The sequence below is a fragment of the Bos javanicus genome, chromosome 11 (genome assembly GCF_032452875.1).
Source record: "Bos javanicus breed banteng chromosome 11, ARS-OSU_banteng_1.0, whole genome shotgun sequence".
Lineage (NCBI taxonomy): Eukaryota > Metazoa > Chordata > Mammalia > Artiodactyla > Bovidae > Bos > Bos javanicus.
Window position 1 is genome coordinate 48,450,173 of NC_083878.1, and position 17,726 is coordinate 48,467,898.

A 17,726-nucleotide genomic window follows, 5' to 3' on the forward strand; every position below is an offset into this window, starting at 1 on the left:
CGATACTTGAACAGGACTTGAGTGGGCTGGATTGCAGAGTTTAATGCTTAACAGCATGAACTGAAATCTGTAGCGTGTCTGTTCTGTGTTTTTCTAAATTGGACTTTGGAGTATTTCTGTAATCCAATTTAAATTTGTATTTTTGCCACACACATTTTACACAACTCTAAATAAGTAATAACCTCTTCTCTGTGCCACAGCGATAGGGGCTTCAGAATGGTCCTGGACTTCAGGGCAGGAGACCTGGGTTTGAATCTTGTCAGACAAGGAAGGGGCCTTTGGTGGATCTCTGAACCACTCTGAGCCTCAGTTTTTTATTAACTGTGAAAAGAATCCCAGTTGTCTCAGAGGGTTGTGGTGTAGACCAAAGGACCAAATAAAAGAATAAGGTGTTTGTTGGGGTGTTCCCCCAGGAACAGTTTTGTATGTGTTAGTCTCAAGTCTGCAGAGAGAAGTTGGACTTGAAGCACACTGAAAAGAAAGAATCTACAGGACTTCCTGATGGTCTAGTGATTAAGATTCCATGCTTCCAATGCGGGGGCATAGATTCGATCCCTGTTTGGAGAAGTTCTGTGTGCCACACAGTGAGACCAAGAGAAAAAGAGAAGCGTCTATAGGCAGGGGCTAGCAGAATCACATGCCACGTTGAGAAAGAAGGACATGGTTTGTTTATTTTTGGCTGAGATCAGCTTTGTTGTTGTTCAGTCACTAAGTCATGTCTGACTGTTTGTGACCCCATGGACTGCAGCATGCCAGGCTTCCCTGTCCTTCACTGTCCCCCAGAATTTGCTCAAACTCATGTCCATTGAGTCGGGGATGCCATCAACCATCTCATCCTCTGTTGCCCCCTTCTTCTCTTGCCTTCATTCTTTCCCAGCATCAGGGTCTTTTCCAAAGATTCTTTGCATCAGGTCAAAGGATTGGAGCTTCAGCTTCAGCATCAGTCCTTCCAATGAATATTCAGAGTTGATTTCCTTTAGGATTGACTGATTTGATCTCCTTGTAGTCCAAGGGACTCTCAGGAGTCATTTCCAGTGCCACAGTTCAAAAGCATCAGTCCTTCAGTGCTCAGCCTTCTTTATGAGATTCCTTGTCTGTATTATAAAAAAACAACTTATCTCTCATAGGCCATATGAAGATGAATAGTGATATTGCTTATAAAGAAGTTTGCACAGTCCCTGGTAACTAATGGATACTCAATAAATAAAGAAGAACTTATAAATCATAGTCATATAGTCTCCAAGGAGCCCAAATGCCCAGTGGGCCAGTTCTGCTGTTCTCCTTTTTTCTCCCTCTAGCCTTTTAGAAGGTCACAGTGGGTAAACAGAAGCGGGAGCCCAAGGGATGGAACCCATGGCAACCAGAGCCCAGCTGGCTTGCCATGCCATGGGAACCTTGAGCTCTGTGCCCAGCCTGAAAAGCTGCCCAGCTTAGGCTTGTGGATAACCACTGTGAGTAAGGACGTTCCCTACACAGCATGGTAAAGGTTAGGCTTGCTCAGTTGCCTATAGCACCCAGGCCCATAGTATGTCCAAGACAGTCCTTTCAGAGCTATAGTATTAGCAGCCCCTAGAGGTGTGTTATGTTTCTTGCAAATTGTTGTTTTGTCATACATGGACCCTCCAATACCCGGAAGTTGTATCGAGCTTGGAGGCTAATGCCTGGCCAGCTTTATGCATTTTTGGACACCAATACACACACACACACACACACACACACACACACACACTTACACTTATGCGTGTGAATTCTTCAAGATGTTTTTTCTTTTTAAGGTCAGGTTTTTTAAATCAATTTGATAAGTTTTATTTTATTTATTTACTTTAAAATTTTTGCCTGCATTGTGTGGCATGTGGCCACACATGGGTTAGTTCTTTGACCAGGAATTGAACCTGTACCCCTTGCCTTTGGAAACATAGGTTCTTAACCACTTGACTGCCCCAGGGAAATCCCAGTACGAGTGTTTTAAGTGTGAATTTGAATTCTGAATTTTGATAAATGGACAGTCATGTAGCCACCACTGCAATCAAGATGCAAGAAGCTTCCATCATTTTCCATAATTCTTTCACTCTACTTTGTAGTCACCTCTCCCACCATCTCTAGTCCTTGCACAACCACTGATTTTTTTTAATCCCTATAAACTTTCCTTTTTCAGAATAGCATATAAATGGAATCATACAGTGTATTGGTTTGGGGTTTGACTTTTTTCATGGAGTTGTAATGCATTTGGGACTCCAAATGCTTTTGATTGCAGCAAGTTGAGTAGTTCTGAGATCCACATGGAAAACCAATGGCATTCCTGTATAACATTAAAAACCAAGAGAAAATCTAATTTTAAAAACCCATAATACCATAAAAAAAACTCTTGAAATATATACTTAAGAATAAAGAAAACAAAACAAGTCCAAGGTCTTTACAGAAAAATCTGTAGCATATCTTGAAAAGATGTTAAGGAAGACTCAGTAGAGGGGACCATGTTCATGAAAAGGAAACCCGATAAAGATGGTGACTCTTCCCAAGTAAATCTGTAATTTCAGTGTACTCTCAATCAGAACAGATAAAGTTTCTCATGGAACTTGACAAGCTGTCATGAAATTCATGTAGAAAATCTAAGGGCCAAGAATAGGCAAGACAGCATTAAGAATATCAGGATTTAGGGGACTTCCCTGGTGGTCCAGTGGCTAAGACACTGTGCTCCCAATGTAGGTTCGATCCCTGGTCAGGGAGCTAGATCCCACATGCCACAACTGAGAGTTTGCATACTGCAGCTAAAGGTCCCATATGCTGCAACTAAGGCCCAGCGCAGCCAAATAAATAAATATTTTTTAAAAAGAATATCAGGATTTATTATAAAGCTATGGAAATTAATACCCTGTGGTATAGGTGCATAGTTGGTCGGTAGACCAGCATAAGGGAATGGAGAACTGAGATAATATCTATACATGTTAGAAAACATTACACGTAATGGTAGAATTGAAAATCAGTGGGGGAAAAAAAAAAAAGAAAATCAGTGGGAAGGAATTTGGTAATTGTTATTAGAACAGTTGGGATCCTTACCAAAAAAGCATAACATTGAATCCCTAACTCATAACATACATAAAGATAAGTTACAGATGAATTAAAACCTAATAGTGAAAAAGTGAATCTTAAAAACTTTTATGAGAAGATATATGTGGCCAGGATTTTCTCAACAAGATATAAAAAAGCAAGCTATAAAAGACTGATATATTTATCATTTAAAATTTAAAACTTCTGTACAACATAAGGGACCACAGCAAAGAAAGTTAAAAGGGCTTTTTATTGGGAAAAGATGTTTGCAATCCATATGTCCAAGGCATAATTTATACCCAGAATTCACAATTAAGTCCTAAAAATCAGTAAGAAAAAGATAAAGAACTGAATGGGATGGGGGAGGGAAGCAATATAAATAGTTCAGTTAAGGAGGCCAAATGGCCAAGAGGCATAAAATGTTAATCAACTTCACTTGCAATTGAGGAAATATGGATTAAAACAAACTTGAGATACTGTTTCACATTCTTCAGATTGGCAAAAAAAATTTAAATCTGACTGTATTAGTTTGGCAAGAATGGAGAATCCTATGCCTTCTAATACAGGGGAACAGGTCTGATCCCTGGTTCAGGAAGATTCCACATGGCACGGAGCAGCTAGGCCCGTGTAAACTGCTGAGCCTGCATGCTTCTACTGAAGGCTGTGTGCGTGAAGCCAGTGCTTTGTAACGAGAGAAGCCACTGAAATGAGAAGCCCACTCACTGCAATGAAGAGTAGCCCCCTCCTCACTGTAACTAGAGAAAGCCCAAGTGAAGCAATGGGGACCTCATTGTAGCTAGAGAAAGCCCAAGTGAAGCAATGGGGACCCCCCCCCCCCAAAAAAAGAATGGAGAACATCAGAACTCGTTTACACTGCAGGAAGGAGTAGAGACTGGTATGACCTCTCTGGGGAGTGGTTTGGCATTGTTTGGAGGAAGGTGCTGTGCCCTGCAACTCAGCAGTTCCATACTGTGTGTAAACCCTAGAGTAAGTCCCACCTGCGCCCAGGGAGATTTGTATAAGAATGTTCATTCTGGCTCTGTTTGTAGTAGTGACAACTTGGAAAGAACCTTAATATGCATCAATAGAATGGGTAAATAAGCTGTGATAAATTCACATAATTAAATAGTATACAGAGGTTTACAGTGAGCTGGAGTGACTTCCCTGGTGATCCAGTGGTTAAGAATCTGCCTTCCAGAAATAGATCGCCAGTCCAGGTTCAACCCATGAGACAGGACGCTCAGGGCCGGTGCACTGGGATGACCCCGAGGGATGGGATGGAGAGGGAGGTGGGAGGGAGGTTCAGAATGGGGAACACATGTACACCCATGGCTGATTCGTGTCAATGTATGGTAAAAACCACTACTATATTGTAAAGTGATTAGCCTCCAATTAAAATAAATAAATTAAAAAAAAAAAAAAAAAGAACCTGCCTTCCAATGCAAGGGATGTGGGTTTGATCTTCTGTCAGGGAACTAAGATCCCACACACCAACTAGAGAGCCTGCATACAGCAACAAAGACCCAACACAACAAGAACAAAAAAGGTCTAGAAAGACAAGTCTCAATACGGATCAAAAATTTCAAAACCATAAATTTGAATGAAGAAATATTTTGGTGGAATACATATAGTGTGATTCCATTTACATAATGTTTAAATAGAAATACATTTTTGTCTGTTTCAGCATGGCTTACAGAGTTAGTAAAAATATTAGTGAGAAATAGTGAGAATGAGAAACACAGAATTCAGGAGGTTGCTTATTTGGGGGAAGGAAGGAAAGAAAAATATGAGAAAAGAGTACCTATAGGAGACTTCAGATCTCTCTCTCCTGTTTTAAGTTTTTTCCATCTTAAAAATTGTAGCATATTTATTGAAATGCCAGTAGGCACTCTAGCACCAAGGAGGACCCTTATGTGACAGTAGAAAGTAAAAATGGTCTTGGAAATTAATTCTCTTAGAAAGTAATCAAAACTGATTCATAGGGACTTCCCTGGTGGTCCAGTGGCTAAGACTCTGTGCTCCCAATCCAGGGGACCCAGGTTCAATCCCTGGTCAGGGAACTAGATCCCACGTGCTGCAACCAAGAGTTCTCATGCTGCAGCTAAAGATCCTGCATGCCACGATCTAAGATCCTGTGTGTCGCAACTGAGACCCAACACAGCCAAATAGATAAAAATAAGTAAATATTTTAAAAAATGGATTCATAAACTTTCATGGAAAAACCTACATAGGACAATAATCAGAAATTTTATATTTTGCATTGGTGCCAAGGGTGCATATTGCTGCCAGTGCTGGGGTCCCAGCAGGGCTGGGAAATGGTGGAGTGGCTGGAAGCAGGGGTGACTGAGTGTTGAGGGGGGAACCTGTGGACTTGGCCAAGATGAGATCAGGCATGCGCTCACCCTCTGGGACGATCCGCTGTTGTTTGGCTTGGCGAGCCCAATGAGGGGCTCAGTGGGGCTCAGTCAGGCTTTCAACAGACCTCTTACCTCTCTTCTTCTGCTTCAGTCGTGTCCAACTTTTGTGATCCCATGGACTGGCCATGGCTACTAGAGTAGCCTGCCAGGCTCCTCTGTCCATGGGATTCTCCAGGCAACCACACTGGAGTGAGTTTCCATGCTCTCCCCCAGGGGATCTTTCTAATCCAGGGATCGAACCTGAGTCTCTTATGTCTCCTACATTGGCAGGCAGGTTCTTTACCACTAGCGCCACCTGGGAAGCCCTTTCTTCTTAGAAAATTTTAACTCCTTGGAAATTAACTGGAGAAAGAAGAGAGGCCCCTGGATCCTACTCAAAGCAGTTATCTTATGTCATTTAAGCTGAAGGAAAGGAGAAGGGCCCAAGGATTGAAAAACAGCACCTAGACAAGGGTTTCTCCACCTTGGCACTTCTGATGTTATGGACCCAATTAGACTTTGGGGGGCTGTCCTGTGTGTTGTGGGATGTTGAACAGCATCCTAGGCCTCCCCCAACAAGATGCTAGTAGCGTTCTCTGAGTTGTGATGACCTGCATGTTTCCAGATGTTGCCCAGATGTGCTACTCCCAGTTGGGAACTGCTGTCTCCGAGGTTAGCATTCACAGGAGGCCCATTGCCCACCCACATCCCACCCCCGACCCTGCTGCAGCTGGGGGGAAGTGAAGGCGGCAACCCAGATGAAGGCCCCTAGTTTGGAGCAAGAGGAGGAATCAAGGGCAAAGATAGCAGGGATGCAGCAAGCAGATACATGGAGGCAGTAGGTTGGGTTGGGGGCTTCCAGGGAACAGTAAATGGCCGTGGGCAGAGGGTGGGTGGGTGCAGAGCTCTGTGGCTCTGGAGTGCCAGGTGGGACTCTGTTCACAGATAACCAGGTGGAGTGTGTGAGCACAGAGCCTGGTTTCCCCTCTACAGAAGACACTCAAGCCTTCTTCCTTCCTGCTCTTGAGCCAACCTTAAGCACTTAAGTGGCCTTATTCCTCCTAAGAATTGTACACCTTCTCTCTTGACATTGTAGAGAGAGTTATGTGAATCTGAAGTGGGCTGAAGTTCCTTGGAGGTTGCAGTTGTTTGATATTTATTCATCCATCAGACATTCGTCCAGCAGCCACTTGGGCAGGCGCTGTGTCAGGTGCTGGGGACCCCACTAATCAATCTCGCTGGCCTGGATGGTCTGACCCAGTCAGCACAGGCTGCCCTGGGAGAAGACAGTCAGCCTGTTGTCTGGCTGCCCGGGTCACATCCCAGCTCAGCTCTTGGCTGTTTGTCCCTGTAAGCCTCAGTATCCTAATCTGTAAAATGGAGTAGTAAAAATTCTTCCCTGTAGAGGGAAATGGCAACCCACTCTGGTGTTCTTGCCTGGAGAATTCCATGGACAGAGAGGAACCTGGTGGGCTACAGTCCATGGGGTCGCAAAAAGTCAGACATGACTGAACACCTAAGCACAAGAATTCTTAGGGCTTCCCTGGTGGCTCAGATGAAAAAGAATCTGCCTGCAATGCAGGAGACCTGGGTTTGATCCCTGAGTCGGGAAGATCCCTTGGAGAAGGGATTGGCAACCCACTCCAGTATTCTTGCCTGGAGAATTCCACAGACAGAGGAGCCTGGTGGGCTACAGTCTATGGAGTTGCAAAGAGTCAGACATGACTGAACAATGCAAAAATTCTTAGCCTGTATTGATGTTGAGAGGACCAAATAAACAGCTTGTAGAGCAGTGCCTGGCGTGAGTGAGCACTCAGTGATATTAATATCATTATTTTTAATGTCTTATTATTAAAACTACGACATAAGAGCTGTAAGAGACTTAACAAGTGTCAAGAAAATCCTGAGAGACAACTGATCAAAGACGCACAGAAGTGGCTCGGTCTTAAAGGATTAGTGAGACTTTGTGGAGGCGGGGTGGGGGGGCGGGGGCGGGGAAGGTGTGGAGTTGTGGGAAGGTCATGCACTAAGATGCAGGGAGAAGAGCAAGCTGGGGGACTTCCCTGGTGGTCCAGTGCCTAAGACTCCAAGCTCTCAGTGCAAGGGGCCCAGGTTCTATCCTTGGTCAGGGAACTAGCCAGAGCTGAGTTCAAATGCTGCAAGTAAGACCTGACGCAGCCAAATAAATAAATTTTTTTTAGAAATTGAAGAAGAGATAGCCAATAGGAAGTCACACGTTTAAAAAAAGTTTATTTTTATTCCTTTGGTTGTACTGGGTCTTAGTTGTGACATACAAGATCTTCCATTTTTAGTTGCAGCATCCAAACTCTTTAGTTATGGCATGTGGAATCTAGTTCCCTGATTGTGGATAGAACCTGGGCCCCCTGGTTTGAGAGCATGAAATCTTAGCCACTGGCCTACTGAAAGGTTATTGCTGAGTCACGAAAGACGCTGGGATTCTTGGCCTCCGGAGGAGAAGACGAAGTGACGAAGACGAGGCTTGATCACTCAGAGCTTTTGTGTAATAAAGTTTTATTAAAGTATAAAAGAGATAGAGAAAGCTTCTGACACAGACATCAGAAAGGGGCAGAAAGAGTGCCCCCCTGCTAGTCTTTAGCCAGATGTTATATAGCTACTAGCAAGCTGTTAATTATAGAAAGGAGATGTCTCAAAACTCAGAGTGGCACCAGGCCCCTCACCCACAACATTCATTTTGAGACAACATTGGCGCTAGGTGAATTATCCCGGGCCATAAAATGATTGACTTGAATCTTGAAGAAAGGCAGGTTTTCAAGTAAGTATATAGTTTCATTAACATAGATTAGGAGAACAATATATGAGTAAAATATACAGATTTGTCAAGTCGGTTCTGAGGGGGAACCGACTTGAAGAAAGACAGTCTAGGATAAATACATAGTTCATTAACATAGCTTAAGACAAACATTTCCATAAGAAAAACGCATTGGTTAACTCAAGGTTTGAGAAAAGTTAAGTTCAGGTAGAACCAGGTGTCATTATGGCAACACAGAATTTTAAGAGAAACCTTTTTAAAATTTGTATAGAGAAGGGGAAAAAAATCTAACACTTGTTTGTTTCCTCCTGCCTCTTAAGAGAAAGATAAAAAATGTCTGACACTTGCTGCCTATTGCCTCCGTTTGGAGGCCCTGGCCTTCCTGCCTGTTACCCACTCACTACCAGGGAAGTCCCAGGAAGTGACACTTGAGCGTGCAAGCATGGCTCAGTGGGGAACAGCTGCTGGCCAGGAGGTTAGGGTTAGGTTCGGAGCTGAGGGAGGTGGGGAAAGAGAAGGGCCTGGCCAGGGGGACTTGCTATGAATGGACATCAATCTCAAACCCCTTTGGCATGGAGCTGCTTCATTTATTTTTTCTCCAAAATAGATTTAGGAGACCTTGCCCTTTTCATTCCATTCTCCCTCCTCTGGGCAGTGAAATACTGGATCTAGTCCCTTACATGCTGGTGTTTCTGAGCTTTTGGAGACTGGAAAGCACAGACACATTTGTCTTGCTGTCCCTATGCTGTCAAAAGGGAGCCAGGTGGGGGGATGCTGGCACCCATTCACATCTGAGTCCCCCAGGCAGATGGAACACAGGCCTCCTTTGTCTTGGCCCTCGTGAAGCTTTCCACCTCTATGTCCACTTGGGGGGTGTCGCTGGCTTTGGGGTTCACAGAAGAGCTGATCCATGGGCTGTCAGGTGAAGATGCACTTTCCACTGGTCTCTCCTGCTGCTCACGCACTGCCTCAAGGCAGGGGCTGGACACCCTCCTGGTCGTTGCTGTTGTTCAGCTGCTCAGTCACATCCGACTCTTTGCAATCCCATGGACTGCAGCATGCCAGGCTCCTCTGTCCTGGCAGACATGACTATTGACCAGGGCCTCTGTGCCAAAGGAGGGCGTGTTTGTTTCTCTGGGGCCTGTGATGTTGTGCTGGAGGCTTTGTTGAAGCAGCCTGGTGCTGTCCAGCATCTCCTCACTATTGAGACCTCAGCCCCAAAGTCATGAGCGTCCCTTGGGTGGCTCTGACCCTTGCTTCAGCACTTTATGAAATTTCCCAGAGGGAACATATATTTACCAAGCACTTCCTCTGCCCAAGGGGTGTGGGTTAGACTTGTAAGTAGACAGCATCAAGCCAACTTTGTAGAACTTGTCTTGCGGGAGAGACAGACATGGAAAAAACTGATGCAAGTGATATGGATCAGAGCTAAGAAAGGGGACCATCCAGGGTGTGGCAGTGAAGAACAGAAGAGGAACCTAATCTTCAGGGGATGCTGAGGTCAGGAAAGGTCTGCTGAGGTCAGGAAAGGTCTCATGGACGAAGAAAGATTCTCCAGAGTATCTGAGAATACTGCTTAGGGTGAAGCGGGGCTGGGTGGGGGGGTTGGGGAAACCTCCTCCTCTGAGCTGACTTGTGACAGATCCCAGTGGATTTCCTTGGGCTGCCTGTGTCTTTGGCACTGTGGCCATCTTTTTTTTTTTTTTCTTTAATTAATTTTTTGACATTTTATTTGGCTGCACCAGGTCTTAGTTGCAACACACAGAATCTTGGATCTCTACTGTGGCATGCGGGATTTTTTTTAGTTGAGGCATTTAAACTCTTAGTTGCGGCATGTGGGATCCCTGACCAGGAATTGAACCTGGGCCCCCTGCATTGGACTCAATGGACATGAGTTTGAGCAAACTTCAGGAGATGGTGAAGGACAGGGAAGCTTGGCGTGCTGCAGTCCATAGGGTTGCAAACAGTCAGACATGACTGAATGACCAAACAACCCCTGTATTAGAAGCGCAGAGTCTTAGGCACCGGACAGTCAGAGGAAGTCACCGTCTCCTTTTGAATTTTCTTGTTTTCTTTCAGACTATGTTTTTGTCCCTTTGGCTGTCTTATCTAGCTCCCTAGATACAATTTCAGCCTTCCCAGGGCGTGGCCTTGCTCTCCAAGGCAGTGGACAGTGTTGGTAAGGAGTCAGGCACAGAGGAGGCCAGTCTGGCTGGGTCCCTTCCCCTCCTTTATCCTTACTGGTCATGGAACTAGGCAAGCTCGGGCTAGCCGCTCCAGCCTCGGTGCCCTGTCTATGGACGAGGTTCTTGTTACCAAGGTTGTCTGAGCTCATGTCTGCAGAGCACTTAGTGCAGGGCCTGTGTAAGTCTAGGTTACAAAACCCTTTCCCCTTCCCATTCAGCACCAGAAACAGACTTGGTTCAGTTAGCTTTCTGTTTTTCCATGGAAACCTGATGAATGTGGACTGTCAAGGTGTTACCTGCAACAGCTTATTGTAAAACTAAACCCTCCTTGATAAATAGCATCTGATGGGAGTTCTCTGTATGACCCCCACTGATGAACCAGCCATGGCTTTGGGCTTCCTGAGTGTGGTGTCTCCTTTCATAGCTCTGTCCATAGGGTTGTCACATGAGATGCTGGCCCTTATGGGGACAGAGCCAGGATGGTATAACAGCTGGCACCTGAATTGACACGTAGAGGTGACTTCACCTGTCGGGTGAGAGGATGAAACCCTTTCAGCTCCAGCATCCTGTCAGTTCATTCATTGAAAAATATCTACTGAGGGGACTTCCCTGGTGGTCCAGTGGTTAAGAATCCACCTGCCAATGCAGGGGACATGAGTTTGATCCCTGGTCTGGGAAGATCCCACATGCCACAGGGCAACTAAGCATGACAGCTACCGAACCTGTGCTCTAGAGCCTGCAGGCTGCAACTACTGAAGCCTGCATGCCCTAGAGCCTGTGCTCCAGTACACGAGAAGCCACTACAGTAAGAAGTCCGAGCACCACAACTAGAGAGTGGCCCCCACTCACCACAACTAGAAAAAGCCTATGCACAGCAGTGAAGACCCAGCACAGCCAAAAACAAATAAATGAATAAAATTAAAATAATAATTATTAAAGTATCTATTGAGTCTCCTATGTGGAAGGTGCTGGAAACACACTGTTGAACAAAACAGATCCATTCTGTGCCCTGAGGCACTTAGAGTCCAATTAGGGGATGCTGTCAATCAAAACATCACGTGTCCTGATCAAATTGTATATCATGCTTTGAGAGTGTAGTGGGAAGATTTAACTTAGGGGGAGAGGTCAGGGAAGGCTTCCAGGAGGAGGTCATATGGAGCTGGCATTTGATGAGTGAATAGGTACCAACCTGACAAAGAAGGAGGTGGGGGTGGGGGTGCAGATTCCAGAAGGAAAGGACAGGCAAAGACTCGATGGTTGGGGGTGGGGAAGGGACAAAGTAGAGAGAATGAGGGCAAGTGGAGCTATGCTATGCAGAGTCTGATTATTTAATGACCTGGTGCATGGCCCCAGGAGTGATGACTCAGTGAGAGCTGAAGCCCAAACATCACACTGGTGTCATTATTTTTGCTTCTACATCTTCAGAGCAGTGGGAAGCTGGTTATTGGCAAGGTGGGGATTGTCTGGTGGGAGAAAGGGTTGGCTTGATTGGATTTACAAACTGAACAGCTGATTCTGACTGCAGGATGCTGAAATCCAGTCTGAAGGGAGTAAATTTGAAGAAACTTGGAGTGATGCGGTTTTGGTAGCCAAGGAAGCCCAAGGTGTAGGTGGGCTTAAGAGAGCATCTGATGGGGATTAGCAGCAGGGAGGAACATTGGGCCTTTTAGAAACATATGTATAATTATTAATTTTTAGTTTTGGCTGTGGTCTATCTTCGTGGCTGCAAGGACTCTTTCCTAGTTGCAGAGAGTGGGGACTGCTCCTCCTTGTGGTATGTGGGTTCTCATTGTGGTGGCTTCTGTTTCTTTGGAGCACAGGCTCTAGGTGCACAGGCTTCAGAAGTTTCAGTGAAAGGCTTGGTTGCTCCATGGCATGTGAGACCTTCTCAGACCAGGGATGGAATCTGTGTCCCCTGCATTGGCAGGTGGATTCTTATTCACTGGACCACCAGGGAAATCCACTGGGCCTTTAATTTCAGGGGTCTTGGCTGCTCAGCTTGGTTTCCCACCTCCAGAGCCCCCGATCCTCTCATTTTTGGCTTCTGTGACCCCAAACCACCCTCCTGTGTTGCCAAATGACAGATTGAAGGAAGGTGGGTGTGGAGTTGTAACAGGTCATAGAGGTTCCTAAGCACATCCTAGCCATGAGCAGAAACGCTTCAGGGCCTTCAGAAAAATAACCAAGCCCCACAGAAGCATGTTCTGTAGTTCAGAGGATGCTCTGGCACTGAAGACAACATTTTCCATCAGACAGAATGAATGAAAATCACATTTCTCATTTTTTCTCTCTCTCTCTTCCCTCCAGGCTAATATTTGGCACTCTTTACCCTGCATATTATTCCTACAAGGCTGTGAAGTCAAAGGACATTAAAGAATATGTAAGTAGCACAATTTTTGAGTGGATAGGGTGAGTGATGGTGGGGTTAAGTGGGGGAGGCTGAGTGTGAAGTGGGGGCAGGGCAGATGCCCTTTGGTGGGTACTGGGAGCAGGATGGTACAGTGACCTGCCAGATGTCACTCAGGAGTCCTCTCCTTTAACCCTGCTAACCTTTAGCCAGGTTAAAGGAGATTTCATGCCCTTTTAAGAAGAGTCATGAGAATGCACGGAGTGAGGTGGAGGCCATAGGAAAAGAGATGATTGCATAGTCACACAATTTTTTCATTGACTGGTAGTCATGACTGTGACATAATGAAGCATTATTTTAAACAAATGAATATGCTGAATAACAGAGGTGTTACAAGTAGAGTGTGGAAGTGATGAGAGCGGGGAGGCCTGGCAAGAGGAAATGGTAGCTAGAGTTGGAGGCTGCCAGAGGCCACAGGCCTCTGAGTGTGGCCTCTGAAGCCACAGGCTTCATCTCTCTGAGTGTCAGTTTCCTTGTCTGGAGCGGAAGGCAATGTTACTGGGAAACAGTCTTGCACTGGGGGCAGGATCCTAATGTCCAACAGACCTGGTTCAGCAGCTCTGAACTCCACTCCACTTCGTGGTTTGAACATCCCACGATCTAAGCACTGTTGCTTTATAAACTTTTAGAGAACAGGAGCTATCATCCTCCTGTGGCTGAACCATCCTCCACATATACCTCCTATACCATCTTCCACAGCACCTGGCCGAGGGCTGGACACAGGTAGGGGATCAGGAGAACTTACTGGTGGGAGGGTTGTGTCACTGTTGGGTGATCTGGGTGCCCCACTCACAGCCCTAAATGTTCTGGGCACCTCCAGGCAGGAGAATCGTCAGACTACCACTCATCGACAAAAGCCTGCGGGGAGTGGAGGGTAGGGGGTGTCCCTCCCCAGAGGGAACAGAATCCTCCATCAAAGTACAGAGATTTTTGTCATCAAAAGACTGAAGTTAAGTCCTGGCTCCAATGTTCGATTGACTCAATACTAGATAAGAACTTTAACTTCCAAGAGCCTCGATTTCCTCATCCGAGCAATGGGTTGATATCAATAGTCCCAGCCCTTAGCGTTGGGAAGGACAAAGGATCTTTGCTCTCCTTTTACTCAGAAGAGGTCAGTTGGCAAGTTAGGCACAGCTAAAGAAATCATTCAGAGCGGAAACCTGCTCTGAAGTTATTTTCTTGGCTTTCCCGGGATGTCTTTAGGATGGAACCAGCCGCCTCTAGATCAACTCAGCCAGACCTGCCTCCACCCCTCAGAGTTTCCCAGAATGGCTTGCTTGGCTTGCATTTGCTACCATGCAGGGGATCCAAATGGGGCATGTCCCCTCTGGAGACTGGGTCCCCAGTAAGTGTATGTGAAGGAATCTCAGAGTGTGAACTATAAATAGCAGTGAAGTTGCATGCACAGAACCTCATGATTCCTAATTGACTTGGCCCAGGGGACAGCACTGGGCAGCCTCCTCCATGTCTCCCTCCCTTTCTCCGACCCCTTTCAGCTGGGGATTCGGGGACACTGCGCCAAGGAAGAAGGCGAAACTGGAATCACTGCGGTTCAAGGTCTGATCCTCTGCTTTGCAGGGGTACAAAACTCAATTCTGTCTGCTCATCCGGGAGACAGTGAACCCCGGGGAATTGTTTTGTTCTGACTAAACTCAAGGGAGCCTGGTGTAGGACTGGAATGGCAATTCATTAATTTAAACTGAAAAATATAACTGACAGGCAGAGCAGCTGTTTATGTTGGCCGTGCTGTTCTCAGGAGAGAAAGCTTGAGAGTTAAGATTAGCCAGTTTCTCGGTAAAAATGGAACTGCAAGGAAAGAGCCCAGTGGTATTAAGGGAGACTCCTTCCCTTTTTCTGGGATCTCTCACATGCCTTCAACTCACACACTTGCGTGCACACTTACACATTTTCTCACACTCAGACTCACACTCACTTCTTTCCTTCCTTTTGACCAACAGACCCCTTTGTCCGAGAGAGAAACGTGAAAGCTTCCTTTGACTCCTGCCTCTCCTCACCAACCATCCCCACCCGCACACCCAGTGGGTAACTACGAACCTCCATCTCTGTCGTCCCAATAATCTTTCAAACCAGGTCTCCCTTCTGTGCTGCCCTCTCTCTTCAATGAGATCTTCCCTGGTGGTTCAGACGGTAAAGAAACCACCTGCAGTGCAGGAGACCCGGGTTCGATACCTGGGTCAGGAAGATCTGTTGGAGAAGGGAATGGCCTCCCACTCCAGTACTCTTGCCTGAAGAATTCCAAGGACAGAGGAGTGTAGCGGGCCACAGTCCTTGGGGTCACAAAGACTCGTCAGACGTGACTGAGAGACTAATACTTTCTCTTCAATGAGGCTCTCATCATTGTTCCCCTGAATATCCCAGTGGCCTCCCATATCCTTTTTTTTATTGCCCCTGTAACAAATTACCATGAGCTTCGTGGCTTAAAAGAACACAAATGCAGGCGTCCCCAGGTGGTCCAGTGGTTAGGACTCCGTGCTTCCATTGCAAGGGCACAAGTTTGATCCCTGGTCGGGGAACAAAGGTACCCCAAGCCCTATGTACAGCCGCCACCCCCCATCCCTGCCAAAAAAAAAAAAGACCAAAACCAACTAAACCAAAAAAGCAAAAATGTACTATCTTACAGTTCTGGAGGTCAAGTCAGATGGGTGTCCCTGGTTGAAAGCAAGCCTCCATTTGGAGGCTGTAGGGGAGAGCCCACTTCCTCGCCTTTTTGAGTTCCTGGAGGCCACCTGCATGCCTTGGCTTGAGCCTCTTCCTGCACCTTCAGGGTCACCAGTGTTGTGCTCTGGCCACAGCTGAGAAAGGTTCTCCACTGTAAGGATTCCTGTGATTACATTGGGCCTGCCTGGTTAATCCAGGATAATCTTTCCATCTGAAAGCCCTTAACTTAATAACTGCCAAGTCCCTTTCATCATATAATGTAACAAATGCACCGGTTCTGGGGATGAGAAAGAGGACATTGGGGGTGGAGGCTGTTGTTCTGCCCACCGGATCCCTCACTGCTTCCTCCGCCTCCTGTCTCTCATGCTCTGTTGTCTACATCATGTCTACAAGCCCTTGATAAATGGAAATCTATTCATTTCACTCCCCTTGGGTCCTTTAATGGCTACTTATCCCCTGCAGGATCAAGTCCAAACTCCATTAGATAATGTTGAACCTTGTTGACCTTGCTCCTTCCTACTTTCTAGCCACATCTCTACAAGCATTCAGCGCTCCTGAGCTCAGCACCCAAGGAGTGGTCTGTGGACTGGCATTATCCCACATCAGCTGGGAGCTTGTTGGAACTTGGAATCTCAAGCACTACCCAAACCTCTGAAATAAAAATTGGCATTTAAAAAAATTATCATTTAAATTTATTTTTATTGTATTTATTTACTTTAAATTTTTTAATATTTATTGGAGTATAGTTGATTTACAATGTTGTGTTAGTTTCAGGTGTACAGGTAACTCTACTCAAAAATCTGCATTTTTAACAAGATCCTTAATTTGAGAGACACTGCTCTCAACATTCATAGCTTTTTATGTCTTTCCAGACTTACTACACTAGTCAAGGTTTGATGGGCAGATGCTTAAACAGAAAGGAACTTATAGGGCTTCCCTGGTGGCTCAGATGGTAAAGAATCTGCATGCAATTCAGGAGACCTGGGTTTGATCCCCGGGTTAGCAGGATCCCTGGAAGAGGAAATGGCAACCCACTCCAGTATTCTTGCCTAAAGAATTACATGGATAGAGAGGCCTGGCGAGCTATAGTCCACTGGGTCAAAAAGAGTCAGACACGACTGAATGACTAACACTTTCACTTTCATAGAATTAACTAGAAGGCTGGGGAAAGACCCTCAGAAATTGAGGAAGATCCAAGAAGGCTGGGTGACGACCAAGCTTGTGCTGCAGGAAGGGTCTGTTTAGGAATCTGCTGCCCAGGTCGCCACTACCAAACTGGCTGCCAGCTGCCCATGCCTTTGGGACATTCTTGCCTTTGGAACATCCCATGATGATTCAAAACCCTGGATAGGGACATTTGATTTTTCCAAGTCTGGGTGATAGACTTTGGCTTCCATAAAGACCCACATGCTGGGAGATGCCCTCCAGATTAGAAGGCTTTGGATGCTAGTAGTTCATAATTTTGGGGGGCACACCATGAAGCGTGCAGGATCTTAGTCCGCTGACTAGGGATTGAACATGTGTCCCTGCAGTGCAACCCAGGAGACTGCCAGGGAAGTCCCTGGATGCTAGTAGTTTTAAAAATACACACACACACACACACACACACCCTATACCTCAGAGATACTGCATGTTTGATTTCAGACTACAACAATAAAATGAGTATCACCAAAAAGTGACTCACATGCACTTTTTAGTTTCCTAAAGCATACAGAACTTGTGTTTACACTATGCTATAGTCTATTAGGTGTGCAATAACATTATGTCTAAGAAACTATCAGATCAGATCAGTCGCTCAGTCGTGTCCGACTCTTTGCAACCCCATGAATCGCAGCATGCCAGGCCTCCCTGTCCATCACCAACTCCCGGAGTTCACTCAGACTCATGTCCATCGAGTCCGTGATACCATCCAGCCATCTCATCCTCTGTCATCCCCTTCTCCTCTTGTCCCCAATCCCTCCCAGCATCAGACTCTTTTCCAATGAGTCAACTCTTCGCATGAGGTGGCCAAAGTACTGGAGTTTCTGCTTTAGCATCATTCCTTCCAAAGAAATCCCAGGGCTGATCTCCTTCAGAATGGACTAGTTGGATCTCCTTGCAGTCCAAGGGACTCTCAAGAGTCTTCTCCAGCACCACAGTTCAAAAGCATCAATTCTTTGGCACTCAGCCTTCTTCACAGTCCAACTCTCACATCCATACATGACCACAGGAAAAACCAT

At 45.9% G+C, this 17,726-nt stretch overlaps 1 protein-coding gene and 1 non-coding gene across 9 annotated transcripts in view; both read left to right on the plus strand.

Moving 5' to 3' along the window:
• REEP1 (receptor accessory protein 1) overlaps positions 1–17,726 on the plus strand; it is a 137,001-nt gene that overhangs the window by 47,168 nt on the left and 72,107 nt on the right. For all 8 annotated transcript variants that reach the window (XM_061432629.1, XM_061432630.1, XM_061432631.1 and 5 more), the window contains exon 2: positions 12,729–12,801. In XM_061432629.1, coding sequence (XP_061288613.1) covers positions 12,729–12,801 — 73 coding nt within the window. The remainder of the gene's footprint in view (positions 1–12,728; positions 12,802–17,726) is intronic.
• TRNAG-CCC (transfer RNA glycine (anticodon CCC)) lies at positions 5,036–5,108 on the plus strand. Its single transcript has one exon. It is a non-coding gene; the product is annotated as a tRNA-Gly (tRNA).